Source organism: Bolinopsis microptera, chromosome 4 (genome assembly GCF_026151205.1).
Source record: "Bolinopsis microptera isolate Bmic1 chromosome 4, MBARI_Bmic_1.0, whole genome shotgun sequence".
Lineage (NCBI taxonomy): Eukaryota > Metazoa > Ctenophora > Tentaculata > Lobata > Bolinopsidae > Bolinopsis > Bolinopsis microptera.
This window is the reverse complement of record NC_087075.1, coordinates 5,116,374-5,134,258: the sequence shown is the minus strand read 5'-3', so window position 1 is coordinate 5,134,258 and position 17,885 is coordinate 5,116,374. Positions and strand designations below refer to the sequence as shown.

At 40.6% G+C, this 17,885-nt stretch overlaps 1 protein-coding gene and 2 long non-coding RNA genes across 4 annotated transcripts in view; all 3 read left to right on the top strand.

Annotated features, from left to right (window-relative positions):
- LOC134813862 (xaa-Pro dipeptidase-like) overlaps nt 1-10,364 on the top strand; it is a 48,528-nt gene extending 38,164 nt beyond the window's left edge. For both annotated transcript variants that reach the window (XM_063821747.1, XM_063821745.1), the window contains 9 exons: nt 385-507; nt 2,918-2,986; nt 3,275-3,352; nt 3,796-3,944; nt 7,997-8,077; nt 8,877-8,969; nt 9,449-9,570; nt 9,663-9,746; nt 10,086-10,364. In XM_063821747.1, coding sequence (XP_063677817.1) covers nt 385-507; nt 2,918-2,986; nt 3,275-3,352; nt 3,796-3,944; nt 7,997-8,077; nt 8,877-8,969; nt 9,449-9,570; nt 9,663-9,746; nt 10,086-10,196 — 910 coding nt within the window. In that variant the 3' untranslated portion in view covers nt 10,197-10,364. The remainder of the gene's footprint in view (nt 1-384; nt 508-2,917; nt 2,987-3,274; nt 3,353-3,795; nt 3,945-7,996; nt 8,078-8,876; nt 8,970-9,448; nt 9,571-9,662; nt 9,747-10,085) is intronic.
- Nucleotides 10,365-11,301: 937 nt separating this feature from the next.
- Nucleotides 11,302-12,032, top strand: LOC134813987 (uncharacterized). Its single transcript, XR_010160081.1, has 3 exons — nt 11,302-11,462; nt 11,626-11,690; nt 11,826-12,032. It is a non-coding gene; the product is annotated as an uncharacterized LOC134813987 (long non-coding RNA).
- Nucleotides 12,033-14,011: 1,979 nt separating this feature from the next.
- Nucleotides 14,012-17,169, top strand: LOC134813986 (uncharacterized). Its single transcript, XR_010160080.1, has 3 exons — nt 14,012-16,599; nt 16,763-16,827; nt 16,963-17,169. It is a non-coding gene; the product is annotated as an uncharacterized LOC134813986 (long non-coding RNA).
- The last annotated feature ends 716 nt before the right edge of the window (nt 17,170-17,885 follow it).

Sequence of the window (17,885 nt, the reverse complement as noted above, 5' to 3'; positions counted from 1 at the left end):
TCGATTTTCAGTGTTTTTTTCTGTCCCCGTTGCCGGGGGGATTTTGTCAAGTTTAAAATATAATAAAGATAAACTATCTATACTCAGGGTGTCCACTGTCCAAGGACATCACATTTCATACATTTTGAGAAACATCAGATTTTTTTAACAAAGAAATTAAAAATTGCCAAAAAGGGTAAAAACAACAGAATTTTTGCCGATCACCGCATAAAATACCTTTTTTTCCAAATAAAAATCGGCGCCTGCGGCTGGCATCCGTCCGGCTGAATCTTCGGTCTCCAGTGATCATCAAGTCTCATTGAGGCCCTGCCATGCAGGCCTTGAGCAGAATATGAAACCTTGTATTGCTGTGTACATTTGACTCTTAATTCTAATTCTCTTCAGTCGAGTACAGAAGAGTCCAGGTGAGATGGAGATAATGAGGTATGTTAACGAGGTGAGCTGCGAGGCACACAAGGAGGTGATGAAGATGATGAAACCGGGCAGGATGGAGTATGAGGGCGAAGCGTGAGTTACTAGTTTAGGAGCATCTAGCTTAACTGTCTTTCTGTGATTAATGTTTTAAGAACGCTTAAATTATATATGTATATATTATATTATGTATATATTATATTATGTATATATTATATGTATATATTATATTATGTATATATTATATGTATATATTATATTATGTATACATTATGATGATCAAATGAATTTTACTTGATAGAGTGCTTATCTAAAATGGTTTACAGGCTCTAAAGATGTAGTTTATTTACGAAGGATTCAAGCCTAACATTGTGTGTTTCCCTTCGTGTCTAAATACAATATGTATTATATATATATATATATTATTAGTTAGCCACAACTATCAGTAAAACAACGCCTTGACTTCAAATGTCGGTAAAATGTACCTTTACAGTCATCCTGATATAAAGACATGTTAAATTTATTCAAAATATCAATCCATCAATCAATCAAATAGAAGAAATTTAAAATTTAGAAATTTATGTAACTCAGCAATTCAAGTTATGGTGGGTTGAAATCCCAAATGAGTGGTAGAGGTGAGAAAATAAAATATGCAAGAAGAAAATCATCTTTCTTCTCTAACGTTCATCCCTCCAAAGTGCTTTAAAGTTTTAAGCTGGTTTTGCCAAAAGTTCTCCCTTTGTTTACAAATACTTAGTCTATCCTGGGCACATTGCTCAAAATTCCCAACGTCAACTTGCTCTATAATAGAAACATTAATGTCTTTACTTAAAGTACTGGTAAACAACTTAGTGGTTGTACGGTCAAGATTGTGCAAAATCTCATTATCTATAAAATGGCAGGAAAGTTCACAGGTCCTTCTTTGAGTTTTAATGTGGGATTTATGGTTCCTAAATCTAACCTTTAAAGAGTCTGAAGTACATCCTATATAACTTAACTTACAAATATTATCATTAACTATGTACACAACATTTTTGGTATCACAGTCCAATCGTCCTTTGATACTGAATACTTGGTTGGTGTGGAAACTGCCGATTGTGGTTGATGGTTTCAGGAAGTTTTTGCAGAGATCACATTTCTTAGCACAAGGGAAGCAACCTCCAGAATCAGAATCCTCAGCTGTGTCTGGAGAGGCGTGGCCTGGATCTTCTACAGCTGGCTCTTCAACAGGAGGGAGTTTGCTATGAATAAGAATCTCATGAAGTGTTTTTGTCCCTCTAAAAGAGGTGAAAATACCATCAGGGTCAATCACCTTGCAAAGCTCGAGATCTAGACGGAGGATGTGCTTGTGGGAGTTAAGTATCCGTCCTATGTTGGGGAGACCTGGGTTGAAATCTGTTACAAGGGGAATGAGTCTCCCTTTGCTACTGTCATCCTCCTTATGTCTCTGTTGTTGATAGTAGGAGAGCCTGCTCTTGGTTTCCACTTTATTAAAGGCCTGGTTAATTAAGCTATTGCTATAACCTCTTGCCACAAGATAGCTTGTGTATTGTGCTCGTGCTTGTATGTACTCATCATGCTCAGAAGTAAGTTTAAAGATTCTAAGTGCAGTGCTATAAGGTATGTTTTTTATGGTATGTGTAGGATGGCAAGAGGTGGGAACTAGGAAGGCATGGTCATCACATGGCTTACTGTAAGGTTTGGTATGTAGTTGGCCTGCTTTCATGTATATAAAAGTGTCTAAGAATTCAGTGCCCTCTAATGAAGCTTTCAACGTGAATTTTATGCCTGGCATTCTAGAATTGAGCCATAAGTGGAATTCCTCGAGCATTTCCTGTCCATGGGTCCAAGGGACATACACATCATCGCGGTATCTGGCCCATAGGAGAGGAGGGTGGCTCCAAGTCCCTTCCATGACATCTCTGTCTATCTTGTCGATGGCTGTATCTGCGTAAGCACAAGCGTTCTTTGGTCCCATTGCAGTTCCTTTTTTCTGCTTGTATATGACACCTTCAAACTCTGTTATGTTGTTGTCTAGAGTTGTCTCTAAGGCATCTATTATACAATCTGTAGAGAGTATTGGGTCCTCTCTCTTGTCCAAATGGAGCCTACATTGTTCCAATCCTACCTCCTTTTGGATACTCGGGAACATAGCCTCTATGTCAAAGGATGCGTGAATAACTGTCTTGCCCTCAAGGGATTTAGAGTTATTCAAGTCATCGAGTTTTCTTAGTATATGATTATTGTCCTGGATGGCATATTTTAGATCAACCTTAGTAAGCTCATACGCTGTAAGTGCAGAGAGATTCTTGATTGCTGATGCGCATCCTGTGCTAATCATACGACCAGGGTAGTTCTTCTCTGGCTTGTGTGCTTTGGCTTGTGTGCTTGGGGTTGACATAGTTGTTCCCGGGCTTACAAAAGTCATCAGGTGTAACCCACCTATATATATGTATATTATTATATTGCCTAGCTTATGGCCTAAAACTGATTCTTCTTAATTCAGGACTTTCAAGCACTACGCTTACATGAAGGGAGGAATGAGATTTGTTGGCTACACTTGCATTTGTGCTAGGTTGGTAACTTTATCAGAGGGTCATTTCCCTTTTTCATGATTCTATTTAGATTACAGTTTATGTTGTTAAGTTTCTCAATTATTTTCATTTACACTTTGGAGAAATTACAACGTATTTCTTTACAGATTATACGATTTTTACAGTATTAGTTTAATGATGGTTCCTGAAATTAATAGGTTACCATTACCACCTCAACATAGAAGATCCATTTTAAGATCCATTTAACCGTATGTTGTTACAATTTTGTTACAATGTTGTTACAATGTTGTTACAATATGTTGTTACAGTGGCCAAAACGCAGCTGTGTTACACTACGGACACGCAGCCGAACCAAACGACAAACGTGTTAACAACGGTGACATGCTGTAAGTGTATTTGTTCACTGACTTTGTAATGTGTATATATATAATATAGATTTTTTTAAATTAAATACTTTTCAAATTTTACAGAGTACAGCAATAAATGAATATAAAATAGAATCGTTCAAAACATCGCCCCCATCTGTAAAATATGATGGGCACCCAAACACGGTAAACACATAGTGAACTATGTCCGCAATTACTTGGACCCAATACATCGAATTAATCTAAATCCACAAATTTATGAAAAACTATTTAATAAAAAACAAATCCATGGTGAATAACTGTGGATATAGAGTTAAAATTGGTATTTCAATACGTCGAATATAATCTGAAACTATTTTCTAACCAAAGAAGAGTACCTTCCTGGCTTATTTCTTTCTTTAAAAAAGTTCCAATTGCTGAAATCCCCCCGATTGACCCTAACAAGCCTTTTCCCAATCCCTCAGTTTGTACGACATGGGAGCTGAGTACGCTGGTTACACAGCTGACATAACCGCCTCATTTCCTGCTAACGGCCGTTTTACAGAAAGCCAGAAGTTTGTTTACAATACCTGTTTGAAAGCTAACAGGGCTGTCCTGGCTGCTATGAGACCAGGTTCGTTTATTTTGGGATCTTGTCTCTCATGTCAGGTGAAAAATATTCCAAAGGCCAGCTGCCAGAGTGAGGCATAATACGAAAGCGAGGAACTTGGGTGAAGACCGTTGAACTGGTATGATTATTTCTGGAACGCGCGGAAAATCAGAACATCAACGTGATTTCTTGGCGCAATAAAGCAATTATTCGAATTAATTAATATAATTTAATCCACTCGCACGCGCGGCCTGTTTGGGGTGTTCAGATATATTATACAAGCAGTCTAGTCGTTGAAATTTCCGTTTACAGATTTGTTCACTACCGGATCAAGGAGGCGCTCCAAAATTCCAATCTATACTAAGCTCAATAGTCCTTCTTTCAAGATTTTTGATGATTCCCGGCACCAGCCTTTTTGGCTGTTAGCCTCCCTCCTGTTAGCCTCCCCTCGCTGTTAGCCTCCCTCCTGTTAGTCTCCCTCCTGTTAGCCTCCCTCCTGTTAGCCTCCCTCGCTGTTAGCCTCCCTCGCTGTTAGCCTCCCTCCTGTTAGCCTCCCTCCTGTTAGCCTCCTTCACTATTAGTCTCCCTCCTGTTAGCCTCCCCTCGCTGTTAGCCTCCCTCCTGTTAGTCTCCCTCCTGTTAGCCTCCCTCCTGTTAGCCTCCCTCGCTGTTAGCCTCCCTCCTGTTAGCCTCCCTCCTGTTAGCCTCCCTCCTGTTAGCCTCCCTCCTGTTAGCCTCCCTCGCTGTTAGCCTCCTTCACTATTAGTCTCCCTCCTGTTAGCCTCCCTCCTGTTAGCCTCCTTCACTATTAGTCTCCCTCCTGTTAGCCTCCCTCCTGTTAGCCTCCCTCCTGTTAGCCTCCCTCCTGTTAGCCTCCCTCCTATTAGCCTCCTTCCTGTTAGCCTCCCCTCGCTGTTAGCCTCCCTCCTGTTAGCCTCCCTCCTGTTAGCCTCCCTCGCTGTTAGCCTCCCTCACTGTTAGCCTCCCTCCTGTTAGCCTCCCTCGCTGTTAGCCTCCCTCCTGTTAGCCTCCCTCCTGTTAGCCTCCCTCCTGTTAGCCTCCCTCCTGTTAGCCTCCCTCCTGTTAGCCTCCCTCCTGTTAGCCTCCCTCCTGTTAGCCTCCCTCCTGTTAGCCTCCCTCCTGTTAGCCTCCCTCCTGTTAGCCTCCCTCCTGTTAGCCTCCCTCCTGTTAGCCTCCCTCGCTGTTAGCCTCCCTCGCTGTTAGCCTCCCTCCTGTTAGCCTCCCTCCTGTTAGCCTCCCTCCTGTTAGCCTCCCTCCTGTTAGCCTCCCTCGCTGTTAGCCTCCCCTCGCTGTTAGCCTCCCTCCTGTTAGCCTCCCTCGCTGTTAGCCTCCCTCGCTGTTAGCCTCCCTCCTGTGAGCCTCCCTCCTGTTAGCCTCCCTCCTGTTAGCCTCCCTCCTGTTAGCCTCCCTCCTGTTAGCCTCCCTCCTGTTAGCCTCCCTCCTGTTAGCCTCCCTCCTGTTAGCCTCCCTCCTGTTAGCCTCCCTCCTGTTAGCCTCCCTCCTGTTAGCCTCCCCTCGCTGTTAGCCTCCCTCCTGTTAGCCTCCCTCCTGTTAGCCTCCCTCGCTGTTAGCCTCCCTCCTGTTAGCCTCCCTCGCTGTTAGCCTCCCTCCTGTTAGCCTCCCTCCTGTTAGCCTCCCTCCTGTTAGCCTCCCTCGCTGTTAGCCTCCTTCACTATTAGTCTCCCTCCTGTTAGCCTCCCTCCTGTTAGCCTCCTTCACTATTAGCCTCCCTCCTGTTAGCCTCCCTCCTGTTAGCCTCCCTCCTGTTAGCCTCCCTCCTGTTAGCCTCCCTCCTGTTAGCCTCCCTCCTGTTAGCCTCCCTCCTGTTAGCCTCCCTCCTGTTAGCCTCCCTCCTGTTAGCCTCCCTCGCTGTTAGCCTCCCCTCGCTGTTAGCCTCCCTCCTGTTAGCCTCCCTCCTGTTAGCCTCCCTCCTGTTAGCCTCCCTCCTGTTAGCCTCCCTCCTGTTAGCCTCCCTCCTGTTAGCCTCCCTCGCTGTTAGCCTCCCCTCGCTGTTAGCCTCCCTCCTGTTAGCGTCCCTCGCTGTTAGCCTCCCTCGCTGTTAGCCTCCCTCCTGTGAGCCTCCCTCCTGTTAGCCTCCCTCCTGTTAGCCTCCCTCCTGTTAGCCTCCCTCCTATTAGCCTCCCTCCTGTTAGCCTCCCCTCGCTGTTAGCCTCCCTCCTCTTAGCCTCCCTCCTGTTAGCCTCCCTCGCTGTTAGCCTCCCTCCTGTTAGCCTCCCTCGCTGTTAGCCTCCCTCCTGTTAGCCTCCCTCCTGTTAGCCTCCCTCCTGTTAGCCTCCCTCCTGTTAGCCTCCCTCCTGTTAGCCTCCCTCCTGTTAGCCTCCCTCCTGTTAGCCTCCCTCCTGTTAGCCTCCCCTCGCTGTTAGCCTCCCTCCTGTTAGCCTCCCTCCTGTTAGCCTCCCTCCTGTTAGCCTTCCTCGCTGTTAGCCTCCCTCCTGTTAGCCTCCCTCCTGTTAGCCTCCCTCCTGTTAGCCTCCCTCCTGTTAGCCTCCCTCGCTGTTAGCCTCCCTCGCTGTTAGCCTCCCTCCTGTTAGCCTCCCCTCGCTGTTAGCCTCCCCTCGCTGTTAGCCTCCCTCGCTGTTAGCCTCCCTCGCTGTTAGCCTCCCTCGCTGTTAGCCTCCCTCCTGTTAGCCTCCCCTGCCACTTCTTGAGTAGTCCCCTCCTTGAAAAGCCATTAATTATTATTGAAATAAGTTCGTTACGAGTGAAGCTTTTATCAAAATAATCTGCTTATTTGTAGTAAAAGTCGATCTAACAATGGCACAAACTTGAAGACATATCGAATATAGGAAGAATATGGTTTGCAGTTCACCTGAGACAGTGAGACAGTGAGACAAGCTTATTATATGTACTTTACCCACATAATCCCCGACTTTATACATTGTAGTGACCACTTCAAAGCTAAATGATTCAGGAAGTTGCTCTAACTGTGTGAACTTTATCTCTACTGTGTCAAGAATTGGATGAAAAGGCAGATGATCGGCTTGGCTCGCGTCCAAACGAATGTCTTTGACGTAATTCGTGGCAACGTTTGGGATCATCCAGACTGGATAAAAAATCAGTTTAATTGATATATACAGTAGAACATCGGGAATCTCAATATTTCGGGTCTCTTCTTAGCCCAACCATCCGCTATTGAACCTAGGATCCGAACCAAAGGCAAAAGACCTAGCATGTTACTTAACTATCCGAGACCGGGGTTTCAATGGTAAGAACAGCTGAGAATGAGCAGACATAAATTGTAACTGGGGGAATTGCTCATCGTGCACTTGAATTATTCAGAATATCTATCCGAGAAAATACCATTGCTGAGTCACGTGAATTGATTCCATGTCCGTTATGGGACCCTTAGGAGGCCGAGTACTATGCTCCATATTACAATATGCTCCCCCAGTTACAATTTATGTCTGCTCATTCTCAGCTGTTCTTACCATTGAAACCCCGGTCTTGGATAGTTAAGTAACATGCTAGGTCTTTTGCCTTTGGTTCGGATCCTAGTTACCATGAATAATACATGATAACCAGGTTTTGTGTTAGCAAATTTTCCCGGGATACATTTTTGCGTTAACATGGCACTAGTGATTTGTTAAATAAAGAAGTGATCTTTGAGCACTCGGCTGCTGGGCGAAGAATTTGATTGAATTGAATTAAATAATCCCTCTTAACAAAAGCAAAGAAGGTGGTCCTTTGATATGCTCGGAGCCTAGTGGAAACTTTTGCAGGGAGACTTTTAGAGTCTTATCACCAAAATGTACAAATCAAATTTCTGTGAATAGCCCGGAATAAAATTGCACTTGCAAGAAGTAGGACTTTTTAAATTTATGCTCGGTAAATTTCCTGTAATGAGACCAACTTTTATTCAATTATTCAGCTCAATAAGGTACGACCGGAGAGATTTCGTCAAGTTTAAAATATAGTGTAGAGATAAATATGAATTAATAATTAATGAATAATAATTAATGGATAATAATGAATAATAATGATAATTATTAATTAATCAATAATGATAATAATTCATAATTTGTATCAAATTGCAGGTGTCTCGTGGCCAGATATGCACCGACTGGCTGAGAAGACAATAGTGGAGGAGTTCATCAAAGAGGGGCTGCTTGTGAACGGTAAGATAAGGGGGCAGGGGGGTCCAACGGTAAGATTAGGGGGGGGGGGGCAGGGTCCATCGGTAAAATTATGGGTGAGGGTACATCGGTAAGATTATGGGGTAGGGTCCATCGGTAAGATTATGGGTCAGGGTACATCGGTAAGATTAGGGGGTAGGGTCCATCGGTAAGATTATGGGGCAGGGTACATCGGAAAGATTAGGGGGTAGTGTCCATCGGTAAGATTAGGGGGTAGGGTTCATCGGTAAGATTATGGGGCAGGGTACATCGGAAAGATTAGGGGGTAGGGTCCATCGGAAAGATTAGGGGGTAGGGTCCATCGGAAAGATTAGGGGGTAGGGTTCATCGGTAAGATTAGGGGGTAGGGTTCATCGGTAAGATTATGGGGCAGGGTACATCGGAAAGATTAGGGGGTAGGGTCCATCGGTAAGATTAGGGGGTAGGGTTCATCGGTAAGATTATGGGGTAGGGTCCATCGGTAAGATTATGGGGTAGGGTCCATCGGTAAGATTATGGGGTAGGGTCCATCGGTAAGATTAGGGGGTAGGGTCCATCGGTAAGATTATGGGGCAGGGTACATCGGTAAGATTAGGGGACAGGGGGGTCCAACCGTAAATTAATAATATGTTAAGAGTTTTCTAAAACTGGTTATTGTTTGTATATAATTATAAAAATTCAATCACGTTTGTCTCTCAGCAAGTAGTCCGCCCATAAAGCCTCCTTTTTTAGCTTCTATTTTGAGATCCTGTTTTTGAACCTCCTTTTTTGAGCCTCAGTTTTTAACTTGTCACAATTTCAGGCACAGTAGAGGAGATGACGGAAGCGTATATGGGGGCTATCTTCATGCCTCACGGTCTTGGTCATCTCATTGGACTTGATGTACACGATGTTGGTATGTTCTAGAAACTTCCATTTTATCTACAAGAGAAATTAATCACCCAATTTTCACTCTTCGTCTTGAAAATATGTCATCCCCCATTATTATACGGTAAATATAATGCAATCTTTTAATATCAGTAATATCAGTAACGTCACGTGAAATTATTATGATATCACGTGTTGATGATATCACGTGACATGTTTATGATATCACGTGTTGATGATATCACGTGACATGTTGACGATATCACGTGTTTATGATATCACGTGTTGATGATATCACGTGACATGTTTATGATATCACGTGTTTATGATATCACGTGTTTATGATATCACGTATTTATGATATCACGTATTTATGATATCACGTGACATGTTTATGATATCACGTATTTATGATATCACGTGTTGATGATATCACGTGACATGTTTATGATATCACGTGTTTATGATATCACGTGACATGTTGATGATATCACGTGACATTACCAGGTGGATACGTGAACGCTCCACCTCGCATCCAGGAACCTGGTATAAAGTATCTGAGAACGACCCGTAACTTGGAGGAGGGAATGGTCATTACTGTTGAGCCAGGGGTTTACTTTGGTGATGCTGTAAGTCTCGATGCTTGAACTGATTTTTCTTCTAGTTCTACCTTATTTATCAACCTTAAATTCATTTTGTAAATAATGTGTCATATCTTCAGTTAATCGAAGCAGCTTACGCTAATCCTGACCAAGCGAAATATATGAACAAGGAAAAGATTGAGCCGTATAGGGGCACTGGAGGGGTAAGTTATTACTTTTATAGGGCACTGGAGGGGCAAGTAATCGCTTTTATAGGGGCACTGGAGGGGCAAGTAATCACTTTTATAGGGGCACTGGAGGGGCAAGTAATCACTTTTATAGGGGCACTGGAGGGGCAAGTAATCACTTTTATAGGGGCACTGGAGGGGTAAGTAATCACTTTTATAGGGGCACTGGAGGGGTAAGTAATCACTATTATCTTCTGACCCCTCTGACCTGTTCAAAAAACGTACCATCAAGTATCTCAAACGTACAATAGAATATAAAATGATAAAACGATAATATAAAATGATAATAATAATTTAACGTGTTCAATGTTTAAGGTACGAATAGAAGACGGAGTAGCGGTAACGGCTGACGGAACTGAACTGCTCTCCCACAACATACCCCGGACAGTAGAGGAAATAGAGGAGTTCATGAACAGGTCAAATTAGAAGGGGGTGCTGTGACGTCATTATCAGGGGTGCTGTGACGTCATTATCAGACCATTTGACATTGTAGATTTCGGGATTATATGAAGACCGCAATATTAATTGTTTGCTGAATATTTAGTTCTCTGATTAATATCGCTTGAATTTTTTGCTTACACACTAATTAAGTTTTTATATGATCAAATGATTCATAGTTATGGAATTGGAACCTTTGAATGAATCCTTTCTTTGGTATTATCAAGCTTTGACTTTTAGGCCTTTTCTTGTTAAAAATATTCGTTGTTCATTTCTTCTATTGAACTTTTGTGTTCTGGGGGATAGAGAGAGAAGCGGGCCATAGATCAGCCAACTGGGTAAAGTTTTGACTAGAAGTTTCAATAAATATTATCCTGATCTATACCCAATTTTAAATATTCAAAATACAATAACTGTGGATTATTGTATACGGTCATTACGGTGCGGCGCGGTGCTGCTACTACTTTTATTTACTTTTAGTTTGAGGTTGTTCAGTTCAACATTTTTAACCGGACATTAACCTGATATGATATATCAGGTTCTAATGTACCGTCACTATAGTGACTTTAATATATTATGTAATGATCATTTACAATTTATTCATACTATTTTTACCAAAACACAGCTACAAACCGCGTTTTACTGATATGTAAGTTCAAAACGGTTTTACATAAACCCTAATCCCAACCCTAACCATAACCCCGAAGCTATCCATAACCCTTATGTTATGTCCTGCCTAATTTAGCCACCATAGGTATTAAGTCTAGTCCTAAAAACACAGTATCTTAAAATACTCGGCAATTCCCAGACATTCCATCTTCTATTTCTTGGTTAATTATAGAATCTTGGTTGATTCTATAATTCTCTTGGTTGATTCTATTATCGTATATTGTCGGATTAAATTATATGTATTTGAATTTGATTCTTACCTAAAGACGTCACCTGACCGTCCTGCAACCCATACTTCCAAACAGATAACCTTTTTACCTTGGAAACCTGAGATAACGCAGAGATAACACTAAATGAGCCTCCTACAAGAAGATAACCACAGACTGGGGGACGCCGTACTCACACTATATAACGGCTCGTCGTAGCAAGTCAAATGGGGATTTTTCCGCAACTCTCGGATATGCTGACACTTGCTCACACTTCCTAATACCAGAGCTACCCCTAACCCTACCAACCCCTAAACTGACTAATACCCTCGGTGACTCCTTCCCCCTAAGGATCCGTGTCTCACATATTCCCTAAAAGGTACGTCTGAGAGCTCGGGACCCCAATATAGATATTTATATGTAAAGTGGTCGTCATATTTAGGTAGTCATTTTAAGTTAGTTATTAAAATGCGTAGGCACATTTAGGTAGTTATCTTACAACAGTTATTATACATTATAATGTTATCGTTCCCCCATTTCAGGATTCGTTCCAAACCTACTATCTTCCTGACTTATAAGTCGCCATAGCCTTTAGTCCTCATAGTTGGTAAGACTTCGTAATCTATTCTTTTTTCTAGTCTCTCGTTGTTATTATTAATTACCTAAAACTAGCTCAACCAGTTATCTTGTTACGTTGTAGTCGTTATAGTTATCCTCAATCGTAATCATCGGGATCATTCAGGTTATCACTCAAGCTGCCCGATTATCTCTTCGTCCACCTTCGTCTACCTCGATGTCATGATCCTCCCTACTTCCTGCGTACTTGACGCCATCGTTGATTGGACATTTAAATAATTTCACCTGATATTACTACTTTTACGTTTTGTCGATATTGCATTATTATATTAAATTGATTACTACTATTAGTTCCATTTCGTTGCAACACCTATATACTCGTCTTTACTGCATCAACAACCAACTACAAATTAAACATCTAAACCTAAATTGAATCCTTAGAATACTTTCTGCATTTCCGGAGTCGTAGTTCGAACCCCGTCCCGTTAATTAACCTAATACTAGGCCACAACTACACCATTAGAATTAAAGGCATTGGCACTGACTCATGATTAAGGAGCCCTTATAAACTAAATAATAAATTGTAAGTCAGGCCGTGATTGAGACCGTGATTCAATGGCATATTCCTTGCAGCCGGGCCTGAGTACACAACATCTGTACTCAGCCGTTCTACCGCACCTTACAGCACCATATAGACAATTAAGAAAACGAACATCTCCATAATTAATATTAACCTTAAGTACACCCTAATCTAACTGTACATAAACGCATAATTAAAATAAACCCGGTCATAACATGTGGAGCCCTAAGCGCGACTCTGGAATTGCGAGGTATAATTCCCGGTCAAATTTAACTACAGTTGTTCATGAAGTAAAATGTTTTATTAATACGTATGGGCCACCTCAAGCTTCATGTCATTGTAATTGTGCTTACGTTTGATAGCTAGTAAATAACTAGCTCATGTTTTTTTTTGTAAATCTAAATTTCGTTATTGTATATTGTGTAAGCCATCTCAAGCTTATCGAAACCGAGTGCCTTACGTTGATAGCAGTTTATACCAACTGTTCCTGCGAACACGATAAGTATAACACAATTAAATTAATATCCATCTCATTGCCTATAGCGACTAGCAAGCCGTAACAGTTGTACCAACCGTCCATAGAATTGTGATCGTAATTCATTTATAACTTTAAAGAAATCGTGTTGGGGACCAACTTTTCACAAAAGATCTCTCTGTACAAATTTTGTAGCAAAATTTTCAAAAAATCTGGAAGAGACACCAAACCTTAGTTTGCTTGTTTTGTTAGTGCACCGTTAGTGCAATTTATTTATTTACATTGATATTAGTTGTTGCAGCCATCGCCATAAAATTATGAAGTCACAGCAGAGAAGTAGGTTGAAGAGATAATTGTTTAGTGTAGAAGTTGAAAAGTAATTATGAGATATCGTACGGGTAAGTTGTGATGATATATACGGCCGTATAATTGGGTAAAGATGGGAATGATGCGAGAGATGTATGATGTTACGAAATAATGAGATTATGTTTATATGAGATGTTGAAATGTGAGACAATTATATTATGGGGAGATATATTAAACTGCAGTATAAATTATTAGCCGGCTAAGGGATACGGGGTTCAGAAGATGTTGTGAAGTATTGGGAGGAGGTGCTATAATGGTTGTTGACAAGGTGTTAGTTTTAATTAGTAGATGGGCTTCTTATCTGTTATTTGAGTGTTGTGATACCGCCAAAAGCGCGCTTGGTGGTTAGAAACACTTCGGATTCAGTACGACCCTTCGAACTTTGAAACTAAGATTGGCAACATGATTTAGCGTAATAGGGTATGCGGACGTGAAGAAAAGAAGATATTTGAAGTATGATGATACAGAGGGAGATTTGATAAAGGGTTTGTTGTTTAAAAATAAAGATGATTTAGTGTAATAGGGTATGCGGACGTGAAGAAAAGAAGATATTTGAAGTATGATGATACAGAGGGAGATTTGATAAAGGGTTTGTTGTTTAAAAATAAAGATGATTTAGCGTAATAGGGTATGCGGACGTGAAGAAAAGAAGATAATTGAAGTATGATGATACAGAGGGAGATTTGATAAAGGGTTTGTTGTTTAAAAATAAAGATGATTTAGTGTAATAGGGTATGCGGACGTGAAGAAAAGAAGATATTTGAAGTATGATGATACAGAGGGAGATTTGATAAAGGGTTTGTTGTTTAAAAATAAAGATGATTTAGTGTAATAGGTTATGCGGACGTGAAGAAAAGAAGATATTTGAAGTATGATGATACAGAGGGAGATTTGATAAAGGGTTTGTTGTTTAAAAATAAAGATGATTTAGTGTAATAGGGTATGCGGACGTGAAGAAGAGAAGATATTTGAAATGAGATGAGACAGAAATGAGTTGATAAAGAAGTAATGTTGTTAAAGTTGGCATGGTGGAATCATGCTGGGAAATAGGAGATACAAATTTTGTTGAGTTTGGGGTAATTTACGTTGTGAAATATGGCTGGTGGCTGCACATTAATTACCGCATAAGGCATTCAGGAAAACTTTTGATTATGAATAAACTGAAATTAATTCGGCCTAAACAATTATCTAGAACTTAAAGAACATCACTTAATAGCTTAATTATAACCGTAACACACATTTATATTCTCTTGCCACATCGTTTGCTACTCGTTTGATGATTTGAATTTTTATTAAACCTTGATTAATAGTTATATTTTGTAAATAATAAGTCGCTAACGTAATTAAACTATTAGTATTAGGATTTTATTTTCCTCTTAGACTTCGAGTATGTGTTATTCGCTGTCTTTGCGTGCCTTAAAACAGTTAACCTCCGTAATGTCGTCTAATCATTGATAATACCCCAGCAAGTTGTTACACCTACTCTTATAAGGCCCGACCTGCTGAGAAAGTTCATTCGCCAGCAGTCTTTTGTTAATTCATAAATCCTGGGACGATACCCCAACATGCTTTACAGTTCAGCGACAGCCAGTCTTCTAAATGCTGATTTTCAATTTGTGATAGCAAACAGTTAGACATGATTCCTATGGCTGATTGTCTAAATCTAGGCAACAATTTCACTACCACTTCCAAAAGAGCAGTGTTCTCTTATTTTCAACTAACACAATGTATTGAAAACCTCCGAAATAGTGACGTATACATCTCCTCACCTTCAGGTCTCCTAGTTCAACAACAATCAAAATAGTATATGACCAGCCAAAACACCAGCTAGACCTTTATGTGTCGGCACTGATGAAAACTGTCGCAACCCCAGAATCCGGCGCTATGTTTATACCCTGGCATATAAACATATCTGCTGTAACGTTTTCGAAGGCCGTGGTATACTCCCCTGTAAATGCAAATAACAAAGTTCAACTAACGGTATCCTCTGATGAAAGAGCCACTAGGTTCGACCTCTACTCACTCTTTTCAATACCCTCAGAAGGCACAATACGAATTACGCAATTATTAGAAGAGCAGCAGAAGCGAATTCAAAATTTAGAAAATGGGGTAAAACCAACGGTTAACTCTGTAAAAGAGTGGGCCACACAAGCCTTTACCCTCCCAACATGGCTTCGAATTATCATTTATGCAGCTTTTGCTATAGGGACATTGACTATTTGTCACTTGTTGTTCAAAAAGATTCGAAAAATGTTTCTGAAATCCAATCGCCCAGACATCAACCAATATGAACACCTAAACAGGCCGGCCCGTTTAATAGACAATACCCTGTACCCTAGATTGTCGCAGATCGGTGGGTCATCCCAATCGGGACCACCACCCCCTTTGCAAGGTCCCCCTCGGTAGTTAACATAATGTTCCCTCACCCTACCGTGCCTGGCTATCCAACCGCTCCGCTACCACCTACAGAGTAAGTACAGGTAAATATAAAAATTTAAAACAAAATATATAAAAATGATTACAAAACAAAATACAAAGATAAGTTTTATTAATTGTGTAAATCTATATGTTTATTTAATTCAAACAAATACTCAAGCACAAATCACTCATCAAATCCTTAAAGTAGTTTTAGTAGATGTTTTAATTTTAAAATAAGATTAGATTAAAGCATATTCATTTTAAGTAATGCCATACATTTTTATTCAAAGTGTTCGGCTCTTGTTATTTAGATGTAAGTTTTCATACTAGAAAGATATCTTTAAACACTATTGTGTGAACTGCAATCGAGTTGACTGCAGTTGGGTTGAGTCTAATAGAGATGGCTATGTGTCCATACTCTTTATTACTGTTATTATTATTATATGTTGTTATTTAGATGTTTTAATTTAGATGGGTTTTTAAAAAAATAAAAACTAGGCTGCTAGTTAGCTTCAATTTCAAGGTGGAATGCCTGGTGAGCGTGGGACCGCTCAAAAAGAAACCGAATGATGTTATGTCCTGCCTAATTTAGCCACCATAGGTATTAAGTCTAGTCCTAAAAACACAGTATCTTAAAATACTCGGCAATTCCCAGACATTCCATCTTCTATTTCTTGGTTAATTATAGAATCTTGGTTGATTCTATAATTCTCTTGGTTGATTCTATTGTCGTATATTGTCGGATTAAATTATATGTATTTGAATTTGATTCTTACCTAAAGACGTCACCTGACCGTCCTGCAACCCATACTTCCAAACAGATAACCTTTTTACCTTGGAAACCTGAGATACCGCAGAGATAACACTAAATGAGCCTCCTACAAGAAGATAACCACAGACTGGGGGACGCCGTACTCACACTATATAACGGCTCGTCGCAGCAAGTCAATGGGGGATTTTTCCGCAGCTCTCAGATATGCTGACACTTGCTCACACTTCCTAATACCAGAGATACCCCTAACCCTACCAACCCCTAAACTGACTAATACCCTCGGTGACTCCTTCCCCCTAAGGATCCGTGTCTCATATATTCCCTTAAAGGTACGTCTGAGAGCTCGGGATCCCAATATAGATATTTATATGTAAAGTTGTCGTCATATTTAGGTAGTCATCTTAAGTTAGTTATTAAAATGCGTAGGCACATTCAGGTAGTTATCTTACATCAGTTATTATACATTATAATGTTATCGTTCCCCCATTTCAGGATTCGTTCCAAACCTACTATCTTCCTGACTTATAAGTCGCCATAGCCTTTAGTCCTCATAGTTGGTAAGACTTCGTAATCTATTCTTTTTTCTAGTCTCTCGTTGTTATTATTAATTACCTAAAACTAGCTCAACCAGTTATCTTGTTACGTTGTAGTCGTTATAGTTATCCTCAATCGTAATCATCGGGATCATTCAGGTTATCACTCAAGCTGCCCGATTATCTCTTCGTCCACCTTCGTCTACCTCGATGTCATGATCCTCCCTACTTCCTGCGTACTTGACGCCATCGTTGATTGGACATTTAAATAATTTCACCTGATATTACTACTTTTACGTTTTGTCGATATTGCATTATTATATTAAATTGATTACTACTATTAGTTCCATTTCGTTGCAACACCTATATACTCGTCTTTACTGCATCAACAACCAACTACAAATTAAACATCTAAACCTAAATTGAATCCTTAGAATACTTTCTGCATTTCCGGAGTCGTAGTTCGAACCCCGTCCCGTTAATTAACCTAATACTAGGCCACAACTACACCATTAGAATTAAAGGCATTGGCACTGACTCATGATTAAGGAGCCCTTATAAACTAAATAATAAATTGTAAGTCAGGCCGTGATTGAGACCGTGATTCAATGGCATATTCCTTGCAGCCGGGCCTGAGTACACAACATCTGTACTCAGCCGTTCTACCGCACCTTACAGCACCATATAGACAATTAAGAAAACGAACATCTCCATAATTAATATTAATCTTAAGTAACCAGGCACAGTAAACTCCACACCCTAACCTAACTGTACATAAACGCATAATTAAAATAAACCCGGTCATAACACCTTACCACAACCCTAACTCTAACCCGAGCCCTAAACAATCGAATTCATGTTTTACTAGCCTGTCACGTGACCAAAACGGTTTTTTGCCCATATATAATATTACTCTCCAGGGAAGCATTTTTACCCTACGTCATTCGGGGGTGATTCGGAATCAGCGTCCAAAAATACACCGCGACCGATTCAGATCAATTTCATATCCAAAAGGCCTTTTCACAAGAATTTTCTTAAAATTTGGGCGAGCGATTTATAGTAGGAGGGGGGGCCAATGACTA